General features: G+C 40.6%; 1 protein-coding gene across 2 annotated transcripts; it reads right to left on the bottom strand.

The window, feature by feature from the left end:
- Positions 1–48: 48 nt before the first annotated feature.
- Positions 49–25805, bottom strand: VSTM2A (V-set and transmembrane domain containing 2A). 2 transcript variants are annotated; one of them, XM_045788535.2, is made up of 5 exons: positions 25513–25805; positions 23522–23688; positions 22371–22421; positions 19014–19350; positions 49–1099 (listed from the first exon to the last, which is right to left on the bottom strand). In XM_045788535.2, exons 1-5 carry the CDS (start codon positions 25589–25591, stop codon positions 1011–1013), a joined length of 723 nt encoding a protein of 240 aa, XP_045644491.1. In that variant the 5' UTR covers positions 25592–25805; the 3' UTR covers positions 49–1010. The 2 variants fall into 2 exon arrangements, with proteins under 2 accessions (XP_045644491.1, XP_045644492.1); XM_045788536.2 differs by having other exon boundaries at positions 1017–1221.
- Positions 25806–26804: the final 999 nt, after the last annotated feature.

Below are 26804 nucleotides of genomic sequence, written 5' to 3'. Positions count from 1 at the left end.
GAGACCCTCAAACCTCAGTAAACACCATATATAAAGGAACAGAGCAAATTTCAACACAGCATACACACAACAAAATTAATTCATTTATCAGAGACCGATACAATTTTGAAAATGCATTTTCCAGAAGGAAGCAGAGGGCAACAGAGACCGTCTGCAGCTGTCAAACCTGTGGAAGTGAAACAAGGCATTACAAAATTCACACAATATATGAATTATAAGTGAAAAACAAATGCTTCATCTAAAAAAAAGTTGGTTGGTGGCCCAACATATAGATGTCTCTATGTATATATTTATATATTTAATGATAGAAATCAGCTTGCATGAGGGTCATAGTCTATCTACTTTGAAGTTATATCACACATACTATAAGCAATTTACAGAATTTGTCAAGTTTGCATATATGGGAATTGCAAAATGAATTAAAATACATTGAAATATAGAACACTCAAAATGTATTTATATAAACCTCCCAGGATTGACAGGGATTGGCCGTAATCAGCACTTGCCACCATTGAACAAGAACCATAATCAAGAAAAAGGCAAAAAAAAATCCAAGAAAAAAGAGAAAATTTAAAAAAAAATCTTCCTTTTATTATGTCTTATTTAAAATAATGTTCTCCTTGTTGACTCGCAGTGTTGATGATTTTGCTGTTGCCCCAAAACGGGGATTTTGTTTGATGCTAGTTTATGTTCTGTAGCTTTTTTTGATTTCTGTTTGTTTCCTGCAGATAACGTGTCTTTCAGTAGGAAATCAGTGGTATCCATCGTAAATATTTACTATACCGATGACGTTCAGGCCAACCCCTGAGCAGTCAGTGAGATGATGCTTTAAGGAGCCGAAAGAAAAGGAAAAAACAAAATAGATCTTGCTATTAGAAAATGTCCTATCACTTCACACTAATTTTCTTGAAATAAAAGACCAGTGATTTGCCCAAGAAAATGTTATGAACAAAGCGTGTGATAGCCTCTTCGTTTATGCTTCCGGAAGCAGGCGCTCCTTGGGTAGGTAATTAGAGAACAGTGGGTGCAGAGTGGTGCTTGGAGTTTAGGGTCAACTTTGCTGTCCGCTCCGTAGATTTTACAGGCGATTTGCTCTTTGCTTTAAGAAGAGAAAGTGATATTGGAAAAAAGTCAGCACTTTAGATTAAAGCAAAGCACCCTTCACAAAGCCACAAACAAGAAGCAGGACAGAAAGTCCATGGCTTGTAGCTATCCTCGCACCTGCGGAAGAAGTTATAAGATATTCGCTCATCTTGAAGATTTCCAATGCTCCTTATTAGGCTGTTTTAAACACATACATATATATATTTAATTAGCTCGCCAGCTTGGCTCTGGTGCTCATGAATGTCTTGGCATGCACTGCAAATAACAACACAAAGTATTTCAGTCCCAGGAAGTTGGTCTTGTTTTGTTTTGTCTGTTTTCAAACAATGCCATCCCATGGTTGGGAACACTGAGAGCAACAAATACAGACACTCTTCCCTCAAGTGATTCTTTAAGGATCATTCACTATAGTCATTTGGTTATTCCTCTACTGGTACCGAAAAAACGCATCCCCTGTTTTACTACTGCAAAAGCATAAAACCACAGGAGTATATCCCAAACTGAGAGCAGCAGGCTTCTCAAGGGCGGGGAGAATGTGTTCTGGGATGGGTGCATTAGGGCATTTGTTTTAGAGAAAGATCATTCTCAACTGTTTACTCTTGAAACCTGAGGAAAAGTGAGTGCTATCAAGAGATGGAAATTTTTGAAAGAGCTTGAGGACATTGTAAGGGAGAGAACTAAATTGTACTCTTGCATTTTCTTCTTCGTACATTTTATTCGGTAAGCTTATAGCTACTAATTATGTATCAAATACCTTTATTAGTAAGAAAACAAAAATGTGATGAAGCTCAAAGCATTTCTTTCTTTTTTGGGAGGGCTCTTTCTTTTTTCTTTCTTTCTTTTTTTTTTTAATTGGAGATAGATTGAAACAGGTTGAAGGGGTAAGGGTATGGAAGTTCGATCTTTTGAATATTTCTGCTAATCATGTTCAGGTCCACATTGCCAAATGATAAAAATTGAGACAAAAACACATGCTCTCAAAACATCACTGTAGAAATAAACATTTGGGGGTTCTAAGATGGCCATTTAGTAGACTAGCATTACTGTTTTTTTGTTACTGTTGTTGCTGGGTTTTTGTTTTGTTTTGGTTTGGTTTTGGTTAGGTTACTCTAGTGCTGCCATTGACTGTCTTTGTTTGGTAGTGGGCCATATATTTAACACAGTATCTCCTCACAGAATCCTAACGTCTGAAGACCCTGCAGTTAATGGTGAGTCTCTGCAGGCTGCCTTCACTCAAGCCGGGTAAGAAGGTTCAACAATGCAAAAGTGGTGGTATAAGTGATGTGCAGCTCCCAGCAAAGAGTTCATGCAAGGGACATACATACAATCTATGTAGAACCACTAGCTTTCCAAAATTAAATATATATTCTTATTATCTTTTGAAGAGAAATTCTTTGACAAGGATTCATTTAATCAAAAAAAAAGGAAAAGAAAAAAGAAAAAAGGAGAAAGAAAAAGAAAGAAAGAAAAGAAAAGAAAAGAAAAGAAAAGAAAAGAAAAGAAAAGAAAAGAAAGAGAAAGAAAGAAAGGAGGGGAGGGGAGGGAAGGAAGGGAGGAAGGAAGGAAAAGAAAAGAAAGAAACGATTACATGTCTCTTTGAATAGCCAACTGCACTTGACTTGACACAAAATATGTTTCATATTGAGTAAAGGTTTAAATAATGCTAAGAGCAATAAAAGCAAGCAAAATGATTCACTCTTCAAAAAAGATATTTTGTGAAATAATGGTTTCCTTTTCAGCATGGGCATTGCAGATTGGCTCACACTTGCTCAGGTCATGTACTATGCTGCCCCTTCCTCAAATAATCAACCCTTCATAGGAAATGTCTGAGCTCATTGTTCCCAGAAAGATATGAAGGGAACAGCTACTTCATTTTGACCCAACATTTCCAACCAAACTATGTCCAGCATGTGCAAGTTAAAACAAAATTTACATAAGCAGTATAATCGGAAAGAAAGCCAACTGCACACTGTAAAGAGTATTTTAAGGCTACTAAAATTTTGAACTGCCATCAGATATGCAATATGCCACTGTAACTTGTTTTTTCCTAGTACTCATTCATCTGCTCTAGGTACATGCATTTCCTAGCATATTTCTATTAAATGAAATGTATTTCTGTCAGGACAATTACAAAGTTTTATCCCCCCTGTACATTAGATTCTAAAGCAATTTTATCATTAAATCACTAAATGTTTTTCTCTTCTTTCTGTTTTAGGTCTTGAATGAAGAAATATGGACTCCTTTATCTTTGTAAACCCAAAGACTTGGTGAGATCTAAGACTCTGAATGCTGTCATTTGTCGTGTGTTCTTTTAACAAATAATCATCATAGTCCTTTCCATTCAGATGTACACTATTTGGAATATTACATTATTATCAAACATGTTATTATACTCTATTCTATAGAAAGTTCTTATTTAAAAAAAAAAAAACAAACTTTGGCCACTCACCCTGCTTTATTCTTATCTTCACAGATAGAAACACTTTACTTTTGTGAAATAATGAGAGCCAGGACTGCAGTTAGGAGCCCTGAGCTCCAATTTCCTCTGCTGCCTCTCATTTCTAAGATCCCAAACAAGATACATTTTGTTCTTCATTTTCTAAATTGAGCATAATAACTGTGTAATCTTTTTTTCATATTAGTATGACAGACATTGTGTTGGATCTCCTCCTTTGCTTTAGTTGGTTTCTTTTGCCTTATGCCCAGGCCAGGCAGGGTGAGCTGTTAATCCCTAATATGACCATGAATTTAAGCAACTCTTCCCCTCACATAGCCTGCGTCCATTCTGTGTGTTCCCCCAGCTCGCTGTAATCTCACTCTCCCCCGAACTTCAGAGTATACGGGCTTCGCCTCTCCAAAGGCCTTCGCATGGCCTACATTAACTTGTAATTCATTACATTCATAGCTTATCTCACTGATTCCACTGTGAGCTTATTAAAGGCAAGGGACAACACTTTTTATGACTCTCAATGTCTAAAAAACGCCTTGAGAGTTTTAAGGATTTTGTCCCTTACACAAAATTCCCTGTGAAGAAGAGAGATACTATTACCTAAATTATGCGAAGAAAATGTACGGATAGTGTGGCCAGACGAAGAGCAGCCTAATAGAACCTAGAGAATTCTCTCTGACTCAGAATGCCATTTCACGCCGTCCTTTGACTTCTATGTAATAACGATGACTTTCGTTTGTTTTTAGGCTTAAAGATTTTCATAGTTCTCTCTCAGGTGTAATTCCCCAAGCCTTTGTAACACTGGAAAGGTATTTTCTCCATTTTGCAAATGGAAAAGTCTGATAAGTCGCCTTAGAAGTCTAAGGAATGCAGAAACTTAGTTTCCAGTTTTCAGCTCTTCTACCTCATGCAATAGCCAGTGTCACATCACCTTCACTGAGATGTGGAAAAGCAAGCATTTCTCAAGAGGCTGACTGTGACAAAAGAGAATTTGGCTAAGGAGAAATGTGAAAAAAAGAAAAAGAAAAAAGCTTCCAATATTTTGTCTTCACTATACTTATTATTTCAAAGAAGAACAAAAAATTCCATCTATTGCTTTAAAAAAAAAAAAACAAAGAAACCAACAACAAGAACAAAAAACAACAATCACAGCATAGGAGTGAGACCTTGGCATTCTGTGCAATCGGTGACGGGCTGCAGTTACACCACATGTGAGAACCACTGCCATGGAGAGCTCAGTCCTGCATCTCCCTGCCTCGTTTTACTCAGCACAACTTCCCAGACTGCAAAGTCGGCCTTGCCCCTCTCATCTGTCTGCCAGCTGGAAGAACTTAGCTCTCTTTTAGTGCCTTCCTTTTTAAACTGTTCTATCTGTACTGCCATTTCTTCCCTGCACCCAGGGTCATGAGGCGGGAAGACACTGGGCGTGTTTTAACAATATAGCAACCCTCTTGTCCACATCCATTTCCAAAAAGACTAAAACTCGTTGGGCATCTACTGTGTGTCAGGGAATACGCACGGGAATGTGTATACATTGTCTCATTGCATACATTGTCAGTTCATCCCCTCAACAGTTCTGTATAGTAAATGTATAGATCAGGAAAATGTAACTCAATGACATAGAATAACTCCTCCTAAGTCCCATGGATAATACGTAGTAAATTAAGAAATGAAGAGACAGCAATGCAAGTCGGGTCAACTTAGAATAAGGACGTGCTTTTTTAAAGAAACTCCCTGAGGCAAACGACCTTGCTCCATTGTCTCCACATCTGTTAAATCAAGATGTGAAGCTGTTATTTGAATGTATGCTAATCTTTTCACAGAAAATGCACTGGTTATCACATGCTTCAGAGAAAAAAGAAGAAAAAAACTGATCTAAAGTTTCTTTCCCCCAACTCTGAATTGATAAATACTAGATACAAAAACATCATCAGACTTTGAGTTTTCTTAAACATGAATAAGACGTGAAGTTTGTTTTGCTTCATATAGCGTAGCAAATGTCATATGACATAATAATATTTTGAACTTTTCACATTATAGACTTTAAGAGCTTAAAGGTTCCTCCAAATTCATTTAATTATTTGAGTACAAGGTGGCTCCACCATCATTCCCACATGTCCTCTTCCAAGAACTTCTTTTTTTTTCAAGCTTTTTATTCAATTTGAAAGCCTAGGGCTAAGAAAGTTAAGTTGGTTGTTTTAAAGTGCCACCACTCGTTCGTGACGGAGTGAAGAAGGCCACCGGAGCTCTTGTGTACCAGGTTATGAATGCAAAGCACTAAGTGCAGCGGTTAGACAACTGTCTGGAGAATTTATGCCATCTAAATTATACCAGCTCCCCAAATATCCACTTCTCCTGGCTGCGGATATTTTCCGATAGGTAAATTTCCTATGTGAGTACAGCTTTTCACTGGTTTAGATATGAGGAACGATCAATGCAGGGTATGTCTATAAATTTGGGTATAATTCTCTTCTCTTTCCTGTGTGAGGCTCTAGTGGAGTCAAATCAGCAAGAAAAGAGAAAGAAAACAATTTCTCTCGTGCGATGTGGCTCCACAGTCTTACTCCAGAGTCTTTATTTTATACAAGTGAGTATGAGTGAGGCTTATCATCTGAACAAACCTAAAAATGAAAATGCTCCAATAATAAAAGAAGCAACACTCAAATATTTTGTCTGTAAGGAGGCCAAGTTTATAAAGAATGAAGTGTCCATTGCAGCTCTAGGGACAGACAGACCCTTTGACATACTTCTCTTTTATTACAGATGCCAGCTTTAAGAAACAAAAACAGCTGTGTGAGAAAATTTGAGCTAGCTTTTAACGCAATTTTTATTCAGGTTTGCACATACTAAATCACTATTTAAGGGGAAAGGTCAGATAATAGGATGATTTTACCCTAGAATTTTTTTAATAGAATATCTTTTTGTTAGAATTCTTATGGATCCCGTGCCAATTTCTTCCAGAAATCCATTTTTTAAAAGAAATGTGCTTCATTTTGACCTAATACATAAATTGCCTATTTTATTGTGCCCTGGCACGTTGGTGGCAACTGTGTAAATTTCCTCTTCTCTTTCCTTTTCGGCGGCAAATTTACAGCTCTGTTCTAGTCATGAGGCCTCTTATTGTAGCTAAGGGAAAATTTTTAAAAAGTGCAGCTGCCCATGTACACAGTCTAATTGCCAAGGTGCATGGCTGATACGCCATTCAGGATAGAATTTTCCAGACTCTATCCGTGGCAGGATATCAGGGTTTCCACCTTCTACAGTGACTTGAGAAGGAACACGTCAAGGGATGGTTCCTCCCACCTGCTAAGGCCACAGGGCGTCTCAAAACAGCGCACTCATTGTAACTCACTCATCCAAGACTGATCTCAGTGCACAAGGATGAGCAAATATCTCTTGAACCCTTACTATTTCTTTACCTCTGACTGTGGTCTCATGAAGTTATTACAATGGTTCCAAATTATGGAGCTGAAGCTGGTGAACCTGCGATGTGCTCGAGTTTGCCCAGCTAGTGGGTGGGGCCACTGAGATTCAGAACCAGCTCGGTTTCAACTACAAGCTAATGTGCATCACAGTCTCCTCTGGAGATTCTTCAAGGCTGCAAACTCTAGACTCTCAGTCTGTTAGAAATATTTGGAAATATGAGCTGCTTTGACAAAATGGAATGGAGAGCAATATAAATTGGTGGAAAACAAAATGTTTCCAGAGAGTGAAGTTTTTAATATGACATACATTTAATGACTCCTTTAATGCATGGATAAGAATGACTTCTTATTAGCACTGCATTCACCAGTACATAAATAAACGCTGCTCAGGGGCTTGCAACTATTTACTCATGGAGTTTAAATATGCCTTCTGCATGCGTATTTTCAGTATTAATTAGCACATTCTTTATTCATAATGCGAAGGTAGATATTAACCCACACCTTGTTGGAGTGATCACAAATGCCCTGTGAGGGACTACACGCGTGCTGACAGTACTGTCGAGCAATGCCAAATCCCTCAAAGGGCTTATGTAAGCACATTCAACGAGGACAGCTGGGGTCAAGGTGGGATGGCTCTGCATCACACGGGCTGGACTAGTGTGCCCTGGGTGAGGACGCTCACATAAGGTGCACCACAGCCAGAATTACTGCCTACTGCGTGGAGAGGGAAGCAAGCTGCATTTTCATATTCGAGCACTCACTCACGAGCTGGTGAAGTAAAGGATCTCTCTTTCCGCCTACACTCCTGCTGCACCCTGTCATGGGTGCCCCCCTCCCACATCAACTGAGAAGAATCCCTCAGCAAAGAAAGAAACACATCTCACGTTTTTACAGAAATGGCAACTGAGGCATTCAGAATAAAGACACAGAAGTAAAGGAAGGAGAAGGAAAAAAAGTTGCAAATATGCAATTTCAATTTTCACTTATCTTCTTACATAAACTGAAAAATAAAGATATCAATATAATTCATACAATAATTTGCCTCCATTTAAACATTAATTTTAATTGTTCAGCAAAGTTTGCTTTTGAGGAAAAAATTATTTGAGGACCTAATGCCAACAGGATATAGAAAAACACCAATTATATAGCTTCAGAAAACACACTTATTTTAACATAAGAAAAATGTTTTAAGACTTTACCCATATGTTTTCCAGGTTTGAGCCAATGGTTGTACATTTTTCCTTAACCCATCTATTTCAAAATTATCTAAATTAGAATGTTTTATAAATGAACTTCATAACAGAAATGACCTTAGCCATCAGAATTAATTAACAGAGATGAAGCAGTATATATTATATATATATTATATATATACTTTTAATCCATATCCTTTTTATCAAGGCACGCAGATACAATAAAAGTACATAGTTGCCAGGGGCTGCTCATCAAATTTTCTAAAGATGATTTGATATTAAATACAATTTTAAATAAATGAATGTTGTTGTTGCCATGGTATGCAATGAAGGATGACCCAAGTGTGTTCGTCATTAATACATAGGTATCTGGGGTGGTTTTGTTAGAGACTGACCAAATTATATAAGAAGTCATGTATCTTCTCAGCAGTGGTATTATCCTAACTGGTTTGTACTATACATGAACCAAAACATCATACCCAATCCTTAAACATCTATTTAACTCTAATTACATGCTAAACACAATGCTAGACACTGCAATAACACCAAAAATATCAAGACATAGTTCATATCTTCAAAATACTCATATTTTCAGATTGTCTGAAATTGAGTTTTTACACTCTGAAGGGTTTTTTCCTATTTAGTAGTTGTGTTTCTACTGCTTGTTCCCTAAATGCAGTATTTTTCAAATTAACCATTTACAATGCTAAGAGAAATGAGAAAATTAATGTTTATTTAATCAGAAAAATTAAAACTCAAATATGTTCCAAATGGCTGAAGATGCTGCTAAGAATGTCTGTAACATAAAACATATAAATAACACAAGAAAGAAATCAGTCCCATAACAGACCCCCTCACTTCACAATGCTTCAGACCCTTCTACTTTAAAATGCAGCGCGACCGCATTAATCTTTATTAAAATGCTTATGTCTGTGAAGAGAACGAGTGTTTAATGTAATTTCTTACTTTGTATTTTTTCAATGCCTCCACAGTCATCATCTTTGTGAAATGAGGAATCCTAACTCCTAGTTTTACAATTTGCTTTAATTCAAGCACTAAACGTTTAACCTATACTGTTTTTTTTTTTAATGCATACAGGGTTCTAAATTCATGCAAAAATGCTCTCTCAGACTTTTTAAAAGATGTATTAAATAAAACATAATTATCATTTATAAATCTTCCAGGGTACTAATTTTCCTTGACAGTACCAATGACTGCACCATTGCTCACCGCTCTGAACTCCCTCTGAATTGGGGGATGAATGAGTCATACTACTGAGAGGAAAAATGACTGCATGATATTTAATTTATGGACTTTACATGTGCTTGATTAGTTTAATCAAAATAAACTTATCAAGATCACAGTCATTATATTTAGAAAAACAAAAAGAATAATATGATGGTCAGATTCTCTATCCAGCTCCCAGGAATTAACATACAGTGTTCTTAATTTCAAGGCTACTAGCAATTTCCAAGTATACCACTTTCATAGTAGTACCTTTTATATATACATATATATATATGCACACACGTGTACATGTATGTATAAACGTGTGCATGTGTACATACATGTGACTGTATATATTTTTAATTTGTCACGACCTCCACAATCTTACCCATTATTTTATTTTGTCTTTTTTAATTTGTTGAGTATATTTTATTTGTTTGTTTTCTCTCTCATGAGTTATCACTGGTCTTTTTTTTTTTTAAGAGTTATTTATTTATTTTAGAGAAAGAGAGAGAGAGAGCACATGGAAAGGAGGGCAGAGGGAGAGAGAGAGAGAGAGAATCCCAAGCAGACTCCCCACTGAGCGTGGAGCCCAACACGATGCAGACTTTGTCTGACAACCACAAGTTCATGACCTGAGCCGAAATCAAGAGTCAGATGCTTAACCGATTGAGCTTCCCAGGCGCCTCTGTCATTAGCCTATCTTTAAATCTGGGAAATTCTAAATAACATGGGTTTTTTTCCATATAACAAAAGCAATAAATTATCATTGTACAAATGTTAATTATACACACAAAATAATCAAATAATTAAAAATCATAAGATCTTGACTTTTGATGCACATTTTCATAATATTTATCATTTTTCTATGCAAGTATCTCAGATTGATTTAAAGTTTTGTATTCTATATTTTTTAAATTATGTTTTGTATCCTCTATTTTTTACATTGTATTCTGAGTTGAATCTTATCTAATCTCATTAAAACTTGATTTTAGAACCTGTGTAATAACTGCATGGTTTTAACACATTCATTAGGTAACTTCCTTACTTTTGGTCATTTGGGTATTTGCTGTTTGGGGAAGGCCTCTGTGAGTAGCATCTCCGCTGGTGCATCTGGGCTGCTTCACTACTGATCTTGGAAGTTCCTCCAAGGAGCATCGCTTCAGGTATGAGTGGGACACACGGGCTAAGCCCTGTGACTGATCTGTCCAGATAAATTTTCCTCCAGAAGGAAAGTACGAATTCACCGTGCAAGTAATCAGATAGCAAAATGCCTGAGTCACTGTAACCTTGATGATACACATTGATTCTAAAAATCTTTGCCAACATTCTGTGTGTCAAGTTTTAAAAAAAGACTAGGGTTTTGACTGAGACTGCATCAAGTCTATAAATACTTTTGAAAAACCTAACATATTTAAAATTGAAATTGTTCATCCAAAACCATGCATATTCATTCATTTACTCAAACCTAAACTCTCTGAACAAAGTGTTCCAATGGTCTTCATATTTAGATTGCTTGCAATTGTTTTTTTTAAAATAGATATTTTATACTTTTTGTGTTGTCGTTACCATTGAAAATTATATATTAGGCCCCAGATATTTTCTATTTTGGTTTTGCTGTCAAATAGAGAATTGATTTAAGTTTATTTCGGTATCGCTGAGTCATTTGGAATGGATGACATAATCACAGCATATGTAAAACTGAGATTATTTTCTTCTTTTCCTATGTATGAGACACACATATTTCCTTGTCTGCTGTATCACTTTTTTACTTAAATTTGATTTAATTAAACAAATGTTTTAAATTACTTATAGTAAAATGTTATTTTCACTTGTACATTTTGTAACTTTAAATCTTCAAAGCCTCAAGCCTCTGATTTTGTGCTAATCTTTCTCTGATTTTCTTTTCTGCTTAGCTCTTTAATTAATTTGAGTTCATTTGGACACCTATCATAAATTATAATAATGTTTCCTTTTGTCACTTTTAATTAAATAAATTCTTCCTTAGGTCTTATATTTTTAGCTCATCAGATATTATATTATTTTATATAATTTGAGAGATTTCAGGCTTCTTATTTTCTTTCATCTTTATTCATATTTATGTTCCTTTATTATCCCTTTAAATCATAGTTATTTAATAATATGCTTTAAAATCCGGTAGGTAAAGAGGAAGGAACCAACCAATGCTGAACTAACTCCCTGCCAGGTTTACCCTGATAGATATTTAAAACACATCATGTCTCTTAATGCTGAAAATGGCCCTTAGGGCATATGTGTTAATATCTGTTTTTATAAATAATGGTTCTGGAGGTTCAGAGATATTTTGTACACAGCTCACTCAACAAACAAGCTGGGGTTTATTGGGTTCTAAATCCATTGTATTTTTTTCCTTTTAAGGCTTTTAACTGTTCTCCCTTGTTTATGTTTTCACATGTATCTTTGATCATTTTATGACTTTAAAAATTCTGAGGGGCTTTTTTGAAAGCTTGAATTTAATTAAGTTAGCAGCCATGTGCGGTTTCCAAATACATGGCTCTTTATCCAGGCTCCGCAGTTCAAATTCTTAACAATCCTTTGGAATTTTATTACGCTTTACAGTAAGGATCCCGTTACAACCTTGGGCACCACAGCTGGTGGTTAATATATTTAGTATGGTTACATATAGGGCAAAATTTATCATCAATTAATGGCATTGTGACAGAAGTAAAAAAGAAAGTTCTGAAATTATATATGATAAAACATAAGCCAGGAATGAAGACTCAGTCTTCCTTCTTTAACCCCTCACCTACCTACACACCCAATAAGGGATATATTCGTCACAGCGGAGCCAAGAGCCAGGTTGTATAGACCATTTACTCTCAGCACCACCTTGCTCCTAATAATAATCAGAATAATTATATAATTATTATAAAGCATATGCAACAATATTAATACAGCAGCTAGTTATCATGTATTGAGGGCTTGATCAATGCTAAGCTCTCTCTATATATGATTTCATTTAATTCTCAAAACTTGGAGAGGTTTATACCATCGTTCCCATTTAACAAATGAGGAAAGGGAGACCCGGCCAGCTGTGGGTTATGCAGATGACTTGGAGTTGCTGTGCCCACGGCCCCCTGCGGTAGAAATGAATGCACCTGTGTTAGGCTATACGCGGCAGCAGTGTTCCTTGGGAGAAGGGACCCTTGTCTTTTCTAGGACATGTGTTACTTTGACCAACAGAATTCTTTCCAGCAACGTCTCAAACCTTTGGTTATCTATCCAGATAGCTGCTTCCCTGGCAGCTCTCTGAAATCTCAAGGCTCAGGCAATCATTAGAGACAGGAGCTTACCACACTGGCAATTCTGCTTTAGGTCTCCTCAATTGCAGAGCTCCTGGCAATCACAAGTGAACCTTAATGTGGCCAGTGGTGCATTGAAAAGCCCTTCCAACATAGAGCTGGGTCTTGGTTTTATGGACTTAGCTGGTTACTGAATTTCAATGAGTAAATATGGTTTGCGAGTGAATTTAGCCAGTATAGACTTTTAATCTACTTAATTCCGGTTCAAACACTGCTCTAGCAGATTCCGTGGCCTGTATTATCTAAAGCACTGCCTCAAATCTATTTTTCATCTTATTCATAGACACTTGATTTACATAGCAGCCATTTAACTGATAGAATTACAGTGATCAAATTAATTTAACCTGTGTAAGCAGCCAAGTTGGATCATTTAAACCAAAATCAACATTAAGGTCTAAATTATAGTACTGGCTCTCTCCCTAAATGTAAGACACCCTTTCCTCATATTTTAAATGAGGAAAACAGTCTCCGGCAAGACCCCCCAGCCCTCATCTGCCTTCCCGCACCAGCTTTGAGTTCTGCTTCAAGATCATGCTTGCTAACTCTGGCCACTTTTGGAAAGCAGCCATGTTTACGAGCCACGGAGGAGCTGGCTGGAGCTCTCGGTTTCTAGCAGCTGTAGCAACAGCTGCCTCTCGATGCTCAGGTTCACCTCATGGTGAAAACACAACAATCATATTTTGGAGTTCAGAGAATCAGCATCCCTGCTGAGTGACTAGAGCCTCACACGTAGGAACGTAGCTACCCCTTAACCACAGCCAGTTTTCTAAGTGCCAGCTGTTGATCACAGGAGTGAAGAGAACAGCTTCACAAAAGTCCACCTCAATACAGGAAAATAAATAACGGCAGAAGACCAGTTTCTATAAAAGTATCTGTAGCATCACACATGCATGCATATCTCATGGTAAATGATACAAATTGTTTCCTCATCCGTAAGACCTTTTTATCATTTTCATCATTTGCCACACATAAAAATGCCTATTTCCGATTCTAGATTCAGAGACTTTCATTCAACAGGTGCTAGGTGGAGACTTAGAATATGAATTTTTAACAAGCTCCCTGGTGAGTCCGGCTTAAGTTGTCTGCAGGACACTCTGAGAAACAACGTTCAGAGTCTCGGTCAGTTTTGGAATAGTGGCAGTATTATCTATTTATGCAAATACAATTATAAGGGAAAAAAAGAGAAAAACAAAGATTTACTGTCCCTGTTTTCCTTTTCTCCTGCAAACGTGAAATCCACTTGTTCTGGCACCTGGAGGAACACAAATGCAAACTGTAATGTCTGTAGCCTGGACGTTATTGTTGGGTGACCTACGACCCCTAGTGCCTGAGACAGGCTTCCCAGAACTTAGGGTGGAATCCAGCCAGGAAAGGAGGAAAGTCCTGGAAAACTTGCTACCCTACAAGACACAACAATGGCTTCAAAGGAAGTGTAAGCAAGTTGCTGCGAGCCCTGAAAGAGGAAACAGTCAATTCAGAGAGGAGAGGATTGGAGGAAGATTTATAAAAGAATTTGCATTTGAGTAGGAACTCAGCTAAGAGGGAAAAACCCAGCAGAGAAAACACATTTGCAAAGTCACAGAGGTAAGAGAGTATCTGAAAACATTGAGGAAATACTAATTAAGAAGATTATGGGCATGAGGACTGGGAACTCAGGAGAAACAAGGCTGGAAATTAGACCATGAAAGTTTGTGATGATGCTTTGGAAATAGTAATTAGTTCATACTTGGTCTGTTGTGATCTGTTCGAGGCATTAGAATTTAAACAGGCAAAGTGTTAGGAGCTGTTGCAAGAGAAGGGGAAAGTGAAGAGGGCCTATGTTGAGAACTAAGTCCCTGTTGGGAGGAACAGAAAAGATGCAGTTGTTCAAGGACATTTTGAAGAGACAGAGGGACTGAAAACTCATTCACTGTGGCAACCAAAGGAAGAGGAAATAAGAAGGTTTTCAAGGTTTCCACAAGACCTGTGTTTGGGATGACGTTATTAAAAGAATTGGGAACACCAGAGGAAGGGCATTTCTTTTTGGTGAGAAAGCTAAGATAAAGTTAGTTTTGAGTATTTGCGTTCAGGAGCCCAACCCAGACCACCCTAACACCTTGTGTCCTCAAGCAACAATTATTTTTTCTCTCTCAGGAGTCAGTGTCAGCTGGGCTCAGCTGAGCAGCGCTGGTTGAAAGAGCAGCAGGGGCTGAGGGTAAAAGCTGGGGAGCTTGGGCTTCTCTCAGTAAGGTGGTTTCAAGGTAGTTGGACTTCTTACCTGGTGCCTGGCTTCTAAGAGGCCACAGCAGATGTGGCCAGGCCTCAGAAAGGCCAAGTGTGGACTTGGCATTGCATTACGTGCATAACATAACTTCACAGCCTACCGTCCAAGAGGCCACAGCCCAGCCCAGGATGGGGGGCGGGGGGACAGGTGCCGCATCCCAGTGGTGCAGAGGCAGCCAACGTGCAGCCAAGGCCACCTGCCCCAGCACTTACAGAAGGCATGTGCGGAGATGTGCTGGGGACCATAGTGAACCCTCGGCTGGCTCTCCATAAAGAAATCAGAAATGGAAACCTGAGTGGAGGAGTTTTGTGAGGGAAAGTTAGCAGTCCAAGTCTTAAAAATGGATGATTGATCAGGGAGTTGACAATGCGACAGGACTACATGTAAGAGAGGCATCTGGGGGAGAAGCCAACAAAGAGAGGTTGACCTTTAACAGAAATCGAGAGGACACAGGGAGGGGGACAGAGAGTCCTACAACTGCACAGGACAAGACGTGGAGTGGGGGACGGGGCTGCAGACTGCGGACGGTGTGAGGGAGGTGCTAGTAGTGGGAGTGGGCGGCCACACCCCCTGCCCGTTGCTGGGGGAGGTGGGGGAGGCGGGTGGGGGCTGGATTCCATCTGCTTTGCCAGTTTTTCAGGGCTTGGGGAGGGGTCAGTAGCAGGGAAAGAAGGTAGGAACAAAGGGAGGGTTGGGGGGGGTGGGGAGGCCTGTGGAGGGCACCTTGGGCTTCTGAAAGGAGGGGAGGATGAGACAGGAAGACCCAAGTAGAGGGTGGGGGGGGGGGACAGTGAGGTGCTTGGGGAGGGGAGGCTCAAGTACGTCTCCCTGTTCTCTGTGGAGGTGGAAGGAAACCACTGCGTGCTAGAGTCAGGAGTCTTCCTCCTCAGAACATGTGCAGGACACTTCTTCCAGTGTTAGTTATGGGTGCACAAAACTGGAGAGAGTTCAGAAGGACTGGAGATGAGAAAACAAGGGGTGCAAAAGCCAAGTTTTGTTTATCCGTTTGCTTTATCATTTTTCCTCATTGTTTTAGTTTTAATCAAGGCTTATCAAACGAATTTAAAAGGAGGTGTCATAAAGATAAATAGTTTAAAGCAGAAGGGTACAGTCACATGCTAACTTGGAAAAAATATTGGAAAAATATGGGATTAGCTATATTAAATGACATTTAAATCTTTTCTTTATCTTGTGGTGTGTAGATGAAAAGAGGCTCTTTTTCTATCTTGTTTTTTGTTTTGAGTACATTTCTGCTTTAGGAAAGCTGGTTATTCATATGACAATTTGAACATTATATATCTGTATCTATACCAAATTACTTTCAGCTAATACTTTTCCTGCACAGAGACAGAAATTCTTTGACAGAAAAATACTATGAATTAAGAATTGAGTAATTCAGCCTAAATAATTTAATCAACTACGTCTGAGACGATCATGAAGTTAAAAGTCCAGATAAACCAGCCTTTTGTAACACATGCACCATGGATGAAGCCTGTCTCCTCGTATCAGGTGAAAACAGACAAAAGGTTACTACTGGTCTCGGTCTGTAAAAGCAAGATTTTAATTTTTGTGTCTTCACCATGTCTTGCCTTTACTAGAATAAGAAAAAAAAAAGATGCATGATCAATAGAATTTCCAAATATTTTGTTTGCTCACAAATAAAAATAGACACTGTTTGAAGAGAGGAAGTATGTCTCCTATTTTTGTGTCATTGTTGTCTGGCACTGAAGCTCTTGAAAGGATGGAGAGTGAATAAATGAAGCATGGGTGTTGAAACCAGCTTTATTTGGAAATAACCTGAAAAATTATAAAGCAAAATTATAAATCAGGATGTAGGTACTACAGTGAATCTACTCTATAAATATCCATCCCACAGACCATATTCTATACGATAATTGTGCAAGCACAGAAACTTACACATGGATAGGACGGGTGGCTAAGTAGCCCCAGCTTCTGAACTAGAAGTTAAAAAAATGTTACTAAGCATATCAAAAATATTTCCCAGTATTCACTGGTAGAAAAAAACAGAAATTAAAGATTTTGATATATGTCATACTAATCTTTGCTATAAGCAGATGGCTTTGGATGCACACAGGCTTCTATGAAGTCAGCATCCCTTCTCCCATCCTGCTTCAGAGAAAGCAATAAGTGAGGCTGGGGGTGTGGTGGAAGGTAAGCAGTGATTTCTACTTGAAAACTGCCAGAAGATATCAAGAGTTGTATCATTTAGCTCCAATCACAACACTAAGAAAATACATTAAAATAGGTATTTTTAGAGTATATTATTTCATCCAAAAGTAAATAATTCAGAAATAGGACATTTCATTCGATTTTTAGACTCCTCCATTGGAATAGGTAATCCACTTGATTTAATTCAACGGAACAGATTTATGATAACTAGTTTGGAATATTCTATGTAGGCTAATCATTTGACTTTCATGATTTGGAGTTCTCACAAATAAGGTTCTAAACTACTCTGTAATTTTGCATATAGCATCTGGCTTCTTTTTTTGTTTTTGCACGAAGGAAAGGGGGACAATGTCCCCCAAAACACTGAATCTTTATCAAATAATGACTACAAAAATTCTAGCCATTAGACACATATATAAATGTAATTTGGGGGCTATATATGTATATGTGGGTATACATGCATATAGGTAACTATGTACATAAACATTCCAGCTCTGGTTTTGTTCTTTAACTTGAAAAACAAAAATGATGATAAAGAGGAAAATGAGACAAAGCCACACAAACTGAGCCTTAGGGAGGCTGAAAGACTAAGCTATTTATTCATCAGATTGGCAGAAACTGCCATGACCAAGGGATGCTGGGATACTTGCTCACCTACATTTAAAAGCAATGCAAACTCCTGGGGACCCTTAGTCAAGCTGCGTACAAATCATATCCATTAGCTTGTGATGCATGAGTAGGAAACCTAGGTTGGTACACATTATTTTAAAGGTCCTGTTCACAAGCAAATATTTTATATATATATGTGTGTGTGTGTGTGTGTGTGTGTGTGTGTGTGTGTATATATATATATATATACACACACCCACATATCTATCTATCCATATATGTATTTGAAATCATCCTAATGAAATGACCAGGCTTTTGTATTTAATGGCTAAGTGACACTGAATGTTAGCAATGTAATTTTCTATTACCAATAGTAGTATCAATAATTCTTCAATGATAAAGTGTAAAGGGAAAAACTTAAAGAATGATCATCCTGTAATATTACGTCAAATGTTTGAACAAAATTCAGAACAGTCACGGGGTCGGGCAGGGTACTGCTCATTCCAAGAAGCCTTTATCCCACATCAAGGTTAAAACTTCAATGAGTTTCCATTGGCTGAGTGATTGCATAAATTAATGCCATTCAGAACAGCTTTAACTTGCACAGCTGACTTTGGAAATGTGTGACTAAGCCCCTAAATTGGCATCGAAGGCCCATTTACAGGAGTTGCCTTATCTCGGCAGCACTTACTGCCTTTCATCCCCCCTCACTTCCTCCCATTATCATCATCACTTTCATCACAGGCAGCTGAAGTTTCTCCTTCAAAATCAAAAGCCCTTGGAGAACAATCCTGCCTTAAAGCTATGGGCCGCTGGAAATGTGTTGTCTCTTTCATTTACATTTTGATGAAGTGAAAGTCTCCTAATTTGGGCCATTATCAATACATAAATCTGTAGAGAAAATGAACATGCATTTATAACGCAACCAACATTACATGATTTACTGTTCTTATAATGTGTAAATACAGAAGGGAAAAAAAAAAAAGTCCAGCTCTGAGGTCCCCTGTACACAATGTCAGGGACTGACAGCAGCTCATACCCTCCGTGCAGGCGAGCCTCGCGCCCCCCGCGTCTCACCCCATCATGACTTCAACTGCACTAGGTCTCCATGTTAAAACCATCACACCTAAATCTGTCTACCCTACTCGACCAATCTTCCTGTGGGAAGGTTTGTGAGTGCTAAAATGAAAGGCTCAAAATGGGTTTCCATACCTGATTGTGGACTTTGTTTGGGGATTTTGGCTACCGCGTGCGGGCTGGAGGTGGAGTGCGTTCGCTGGTTCGCAGAGCTGTGGATGCTGCTGGGAATGGCGGCTGAGACGTTCTTGCGCGGCTTCATGTCCTGCAGCCACATGGGCGAGGCTTCGAAGGCCTGCATCCTCCTGGCATGGCTGTTGGCATTGACTTTCAGGTAGGCCTGGGCTTTGTGCTCCTGGAGCTCTCCGTAATTGGCATCCGTCACCCTGCATTCATATAAGCCTTCATCCTTTTTCCTCACTTTGGAGATCTGAAGCTTGTGAGAGATGTCATTGCCTTGGACTTTCACTGTCTGAAAAATGGCAGGTAAAAATAAATAAATAAATAGGGTGCTATGTCAAATGATTTTGTCTCCATACTTGCTCCTGAGCTTGCTAATGCTAGAAAATTAAAGGGTCTTCATAGCCTCACAGCCACAGTCAGAGAGCTATTTATTTTCTCAACAGTCAAATCCGAAGGTCATATTTATCCCGTTGCACTAACAACTGGCTTCACAAAATCATGGAATAATTAGTTCAATCCAGCCAGCACCAGATTCTATTAGCCATGTGGTCCCATTTCCCACGTTCCAGGAGCAGTGCTGCCATTGCCCAACCATGAGATCGACCTCTGCCTGGACAGCTCAGTCAAGTGAAGCACACACAGAATCCGGTAAATGATTTCGTCTATACAGCCTCTTTTCTTTACTGCAGAGAGATCGCAACACTGTTTTGTTGGTCACAACAGAGTTTGAGAATGAGTTTCTATCCCCACATCGGGAAGCCTTACTAAAGGTACTGACAAAATATGCGTGACTATTTAATATTCTTCTCAAACGTTTGGTGCAGTCTTACCAATAGTCATGGGGTGGCATGGCTCAGATCACCTGGAGTCTTAGGGTCAGAGGGCATACCCCCTGCCATGGTGGGTCTTTATGCTACTGGAACTGGAGATGCCATCAATCAGACACTGGTTTGATTTACAAAATTAAATTGGCTCCCTTATTTCTTCTAATAATTTTTATGCCAGATTAATAGCAAAATTATATATAAATATTAAAAGACTAGGTATAAGTTTGTATTATGTATAATATACATATACACATTTATATCCATAAGCATCTTTATCAGAACAGTTAGATTTTACATACATCATATATTATCCATGATTGACAGGATGACGGATTTCATAAGACATTCAGGATTTAAGGATTTGTATGATTTTGAAAGAGAAATGAAGTAAAGAAGGCATACACTTTCAAATGGCCATAGTCATTAAGAAACTTGGGAAGTGTTCATCCTTTTTTTACATACAGAGTTGTATATACAAATAGTTATCAATATTTGAACCATAACCATAGTGTGTATTTATTTGTATGCAAAATTACGTATTAAGATACTAATACTAGGAAAATAATGGGGATTGATAGTTTCAAATACAGTCTCAGTTGAGTCTCCTAATAAAGTTTAAGATAGCTAGAGTACTTATATGATTATTACTTTACAGTGGAGTAAACTGAGGTTTGGGGGTTTGGGCCCTTGATTCTCCACATTGACTGCACATTAGAATCATCTAGGGAGCTGTTAGAAAATGGTCTCATTTGGGGGTGCCTGGGTGACTTTGTCGATTACGCTCCGACTCTTGATTTCAGCTCAGGTCATGATCTCAGGGTTGTGAGACCCAGCCCCATACTGGGCTCTGCACTGGGCTGGTGGAGCCTGCTTAAGATTCTCCCTCTCCCTGTGTCCCTTCCCCTCCCTCTCTGAAATAATAATAAAAGAAAATGGGCTCATTTGGACTAGTGTGGAAACATTAAGTTTGCATCTCAAGGAGGCACCGCTCCCATTAGTGTTTGATAAAAGCATTCCTGAGAATTCTAAATTAACAACTGCTGGTTTAAGACACAGGACCAAGGTCACCCTGTTAAGCTGGGAACAAACTTCTTTCTACCTCAGGCTGTAACTAGAACTTTTGCTGATTCACTAGATTTTACGAACTTTTAGCCTACATGATACTGTTAGTAGTTAGTGCACGATCATTATCTTAACTGCAGGGCTCCCTCGCACGCTATTCCTCACCGGTCTTCGGAGCATACAGTCATGGCTGAAGGGTGAAGCGTGAGTAGTCAGTAAACAATCTAGCCACTGTGTATGTATAAACGTGAAATAGTGAAGGTAAGTGTTGCCAACAATTGATTTTACCAGTAAAGTCTTTCTAGCACTGTATGAAAACAGTAATTTCTGTAATATCATAATAATTGAATTGAAATATTCTAAAAAGTGAGTTTATGAATATAAATTGTAGTTTTTGGTTTATGTCTTATTTTTGTTTGATATTTGCTTCCATGTTGAGATTATACATCACAGAATCTGATTCTATTAGTACAATATATTTTTATATTTTTAGTTGTGATATAACTCCAATCTTATACCACTTTTTTACTATTGTAACAGCTTCAGAATAAATTTTCTTTTTTAATGTAGGTCATTGGATTTTTAGATTCCTAAAATGAATAAATAATCAGACCTTGTACGTTCTGACTTTATGTAACTATTTCATTTCTAGTCATGAAAACTTGCTTGCTATTTATGAATGAGGTAAGCAGTTCTATCAACATAAAGTGATTCCAGGGGGCTTCACTGGTGGTGTAGTAAAAAAAATTGAATTTTCTTTTTATTTCTAATGTCACATAGAATTATTAAAAGTATTAACCAGTACAGTTGAAATACCTCTTTATATTTTCAATAGGTCAACCTTCTCCAATTATGGTTTATATTTATATGGCTTTATGGTTTTATATTTATATGATTTTGAGCATTGTCATTAGACATACATTGTACTCATTATGAATCACATTAAAAACCGAGTTGTTTTCAATACAATTTCAACATCCTGTTGAATGCTTTAATTTTTTCGTGCCCAGAAAGATTTTCATAAGTTAGTGTTTTACTTGCTATTAAAGGATAATTATTTCTATGACTTTGAATGAATATTAGTATTGCAGTCCTATACTCCTACAGTTATATAACTGCTAAAAAGAGTAAGAAAAAAGTGTCACACCCTTTGGCTGGCAAATGATTCTCCAGTAATTGTTCAAATATCTACGATATTGAAATAAATAACTTTATTGTACCCACTCTAAGTCGGCTTCCATTTTTATGTACTCAGTGAAATAAAAAAGAAAACTGGCTCTCGTCCTGCGTTCGCGAAACGGCCTTCATTGGGGACAGTGAGTCAGAAGGCTTCCAAACACCTGAGATGCCCCAGTTCCCCCGGGGCCAGCACGGGCGCCGGCACCCGCGCGCGCCCCCTGTCGCCCGCTGTGATACTCACACTGATCTTGGTCCCGTCGCTGTCCGGGTCCCGGTCCGGCAGCAGCTCCACCTGCGGGACAGGAGAGCAGCTCAGACTCGGGCCCGACTCCGGACCCCTGCTCCAGAGGCTCGGGAGACCCCTTCGGCGGTGGTAGGCACGGCTGCGCTGCAGGGATTCAGCAGCGAGGCCTCGAGCACGAGCACAGCCCCCGAGGCGGGTCCCCGGCGGAGGCCGACGCGGCGCGGGCGGCGGGTCCTCGGCGGGACCGCGCGGGGGCGCTGCCGAGTCGCGCGCTGCGCTGTGGATCCGGACACGCCAGCGCGCGAGGGCCGGACTCCGGGAGGGGCGCGGGCGCGGGGGGAAGTTTGCCGGGACAGGACGCGGCGTGTGTGCCCGGCCTGCCTCCCCTGCGCGGGTCCCCTCCAGATTGTCTTTCTTCGCTCGGACGAGTCCGCCGCCTCTTTTGCGCCGCGGTTCCATCTCTGCTCCGACCCTGTCTACGCACTCTCCCCGCCGCTTCCCTTTCCCAATCCCCTTCACCCCCCCCCCCGCCCCTCCCCTCGGCCGTCTTCTCCGGTGTGTTCCTGAGTAGCCTCTGGCCCGTCCTTCACTCACTCCCCATCCCTTTACCTTCGCACCTCCCGCCCCTTTCCGCCGCCCCTCCTCCCCCCTTCCCCTTTTCCCTCCCTCTCACGCCCACCTCCCCTTACCCATCCTTTACCCTCCTCTCTCTCTCCCCTGCCCCCAATCTCTTTTCTCCCACCCTCAGTCGTGAGAAGCACTAACGGGTGTGTGTGTGTGTGTGTGTGTGTGTGTGTGTGAGGTGGAGACACAGAAAAATCCCTGCCGACCCCACTGTCCAGGAAGGGGGACAGAGAGTGTCCTGGGATGGAACAACACGGTAGTGGCCGCTGACAGCTCCACAATGGCGGGTACTGAAAGGAGGAGGTTACTGCCAGGTTTAATGGGGAAGCGCTCCACAACCTGACCTCCTCCGCCTTGGTGTTCGCGTACTGTCACCAGGACACACCCCGGCTCGCTCCGGGGCGTCCCTCACGCGCGATGGCCAGGCGGGTCCCAGGGGCGTCCAGTACCCCGGGGTGCACCTGGACGACTAGGGCTGAGGCGCACAGACGCACGGGGCGTTGCGGGCGACGCGGCTCGGCTACCTGCGCACCAGCCACCTCGGCGCCGGGCTCCAGGTCCTCGGGCCCGCGAAGGAACCACCACTGGATCTCCAGATACACCGACGCAGAGCCACTTTGGAAAGCGCAAGACATCTCCACATTCTGCCCCTCGGTCGCCGTCACGTTCCGCGGAAACTCGGTAAATTTTGCTGCAAAACAGAAACGCATCCTTTTGGAATACCCACACCACTCTTGTCAGCCTCTCGTTCCTTGAGAGCTCGCTACATTTTTCTTGGACTTAAAAAAAAAAAAAAAGGCTACAAAACCCCTCTGTGACTCCCCCACCCCCCTGTCCTTTGCCTGGTTCCTGTTCATTTTTGGTATCCTGCCTAAGTAACTTTGTTGTTGATGAAGTCCAGATAATGGAAAGGTTAACAAGCTTGCCAAGTAACTCACCTCTGTTAGCCAAGATGCCCACAGTTAGATGCATATGCCTTTTGTCAGATTGCAGCATTACCCAGAACTTACAGACGGTTTCAATGAGCTACATTTTTGGAGAATGTGTCAAGTTGATACATGAGGAGAGCGTCTTGCTCTAAGTTTCTAAACAATCTATGACTAACTGGTCGTTTCAAGTCATACAGAATGGACCCTGATCACCTGTCAAAATGCCCATTCCTGATATATCAAAACAGTTATTAGCAACTGTGATTTTAAGGCCACAGCCCTGAAACAAGTCGCACACTTTCTAAGCTGTGAACATTCCTTTCTTTCTACATTAACCTTCATATCTTTCTCATCAAGCTGTATTGTAAATTGCCATACATCATGGCATATAAGCATCACACACCTGGTTTTAGTTCAGAGTGAAGACTGTTTTGAAGTCACCAGAAATTTTTTTTCAGTCTTTTCACTATCAGTCTTGACACCGCCTGTCTGCAAATTCAGAGTTAAGGTGAAACTCACAAAAATGAAATATTCCCTTTCTCCCAAAGGCATTTCTTTAACATGGAATGCTCTGGGTGGTGGTTCTTATCTTGTCTAAGGGATACTTTGTGAAGAACTGGTGTTTCCTTAAAAGTCTTGCAGAGATTTGTGGCTGATGAAAGTGCACAATTACAATGCACACTCGTGGACAGGAGGACTGAAGGGCTGCAGGAGTGATTTAGGGTGGATGCACTTTCCCCCCACTTTTTAAAGAGGGCACCATCAGTGTGTCTTTTCAGAATTTTATGAAATACCAACATAATCTCAACTGAAGTGGAACTGTATTTATACTTAAAGGAAGTAGCAGATGCTAAAGAAGACATTCTGATGTGAAAAGGACTTTTGTGCTGGAGCTGGAAGGAGGAATATGGCATTTCTGTTTGCAGAAGTGATGCAGTCTTCTGGCAGCAGAGATGTGATCTGTTCATGGTGCTGAAATGATCACTGCAGCCTGCGAAGTCCTGAACAACTGGATTCAGCAGGCTGCTGCTGCTGCTGCTGCTGCTGCTGCTGCTGCTGCTGCTGCTTGTAATGCGAGTCCTGCCTTTTGATGGGTCCTCAGAGGAGCCTGTCCTTTGATAAACACACATGCACACCAAGGCGCAAGGACCCAGAGAAAGGAAACTAAACCAATTCTGCCTACACTGAGGAGGACTGGCAATGGAGAGCCCCCATCCCCAGCTCTGTTTGTTTGCCATGATTATGTATGCATGAGTGGTTACCCAGTGCATGCACACAGATACAAGGCACACACACACACACACACACACACACCCCTGTGTTTGCGCTTGCCCAGGAACCTACTTCATTGTCAGACACCAAGTAGATCTGCTCTCAAATCTAGCTTGCCTACTATTTAATAAACTTTAAAGAGAAACGCCAAACAGAACACTATTCCACTGTTACTTGCTAAGAATCTCACTACATCTGCTGGGCCGTTCTTTGAATGTAGAGAACACAGACAGACACACACACACACACACACACACACACACACACACACACTCCGCAAGCAAATGTATATTTGCCAACGAGCACAGACTTACCTTGAGAAGACAGCCCTTGTTGTACATATAAAACGGAAAAGAAAACAAATCCAACATATGCCAAAAAGATCCCCATCATTCCAAAAAGGGGGGGGGGTTCACATCAGTGTAGCCAACAGCCAAAAAGCCCCAAAAGAAAGGAATGCAAACGCATCAGAGGCTCAGTCTGAGAGCCCTGCGCGCGGCACTGCGAACACCCCGCTGCTCACTCCGCGAGGACTGGCTCTGGGAAGAGGGGAGTGCGATTCGCGGAGGTTAAAACCAGCTGGCTCGGATTCGGAGAGGCTTCGAGTCCACACTCGGGCTTGCGAGGCGGGGAAGTGCCTCCGCCGCTTGGCTGCCTGCTTTCAGCTACCTGGCAGCTCGTCCAACGTCAGCCCGCTGCTCCAGCTTGCGTGATCACTGCCCTCCCTAAACGCCGAGCCAGCTCGGGAAGTGGGGAGTGGGCAAGGGGGGCGGGCTGGAGGACTTCACCGGGCTCGCGGCGCCGCAACTTTTCCCTCTAATGGCTGCGATGATGCCTTTAACTCTCTGCGCGCCGGTCAGCTCCGCACCTGCTAGGAGCTCGGGCCGGGCAGCCCGCGGCGGGCTAGGGGCCCGGCGGCTCCGTCTACGTGTTCCTTCTGGAGAGCAGGGGCATTTAGTTTTTTCCAATTTGCTTTTTCCCCCCATCGATTGAATCTTTCTTGCCTCTGCAGACTGGATCGCTCGGTGCTTAAGAGGACAATACAGTTGTAGGATTGCGGTGTAGGATTGCTGGGGGCTGGGAGCTGGAGATTTGGGGAGGAAGTTGGGGCATTGTTGAAGAGGAGGGGAGGAAGGGGATGGGGTGAAGGAGACTGCTTTGGGGCGATGAAAACAGTCATTTGAGGGAAATGTCGCTTACCCAGTTATTAACTGCTTTAACTAGAATGATCACATGCTATTATTCCTCTCGAATCTATTGCCGAACAGCCAGCCTCCAGTGGAGAAGAAGCGGCTCAGGCAGGCACCATACCACTCTAGCTGGCAAATGGAAAAGAAAAAAAGTATAAAAAGTCACGGATTGAGAGAATTTTCCAGAAAGAAAAGCCCACCATACTATGATTACTTTTATTATTTTTTTTTAAAATTCATATACCCTCTGCCTTCCCTGCTCCCATCCGTTTTGTGGAATGGGGGAGGGGTTTTAAATACCAGTAAGGTCTTCGTTGCATGATTTTTCTTTTTGTTTATCTGCTTTTCTTTTGTATAAGAATAACTATTTAATGTTCCTTAGGATATATGAATAAAGAATATTATTTTAGGGGGTA

Source organism: Ursus americanus, chromosome 3 (assembly GCF_024610735.1).
Source record: "Ursus americanus isolate L20-20 chromosome 3, mUrsAme1.1.p, whole genome shotgun sequence".
In the NCBI taxonomy this organism is placed as follows: domain Eukaryota; kingdom Metazoa; phylum Chordata; class Mammalia; order Carnivora; family Ursidae; genus Ursus; species Ursus americanus.
The sequence above is the reverse complement of the archived record's forward strand: the minus strand, read 5'-3'. Positions and strand labels throughout refer to the sequence as shown.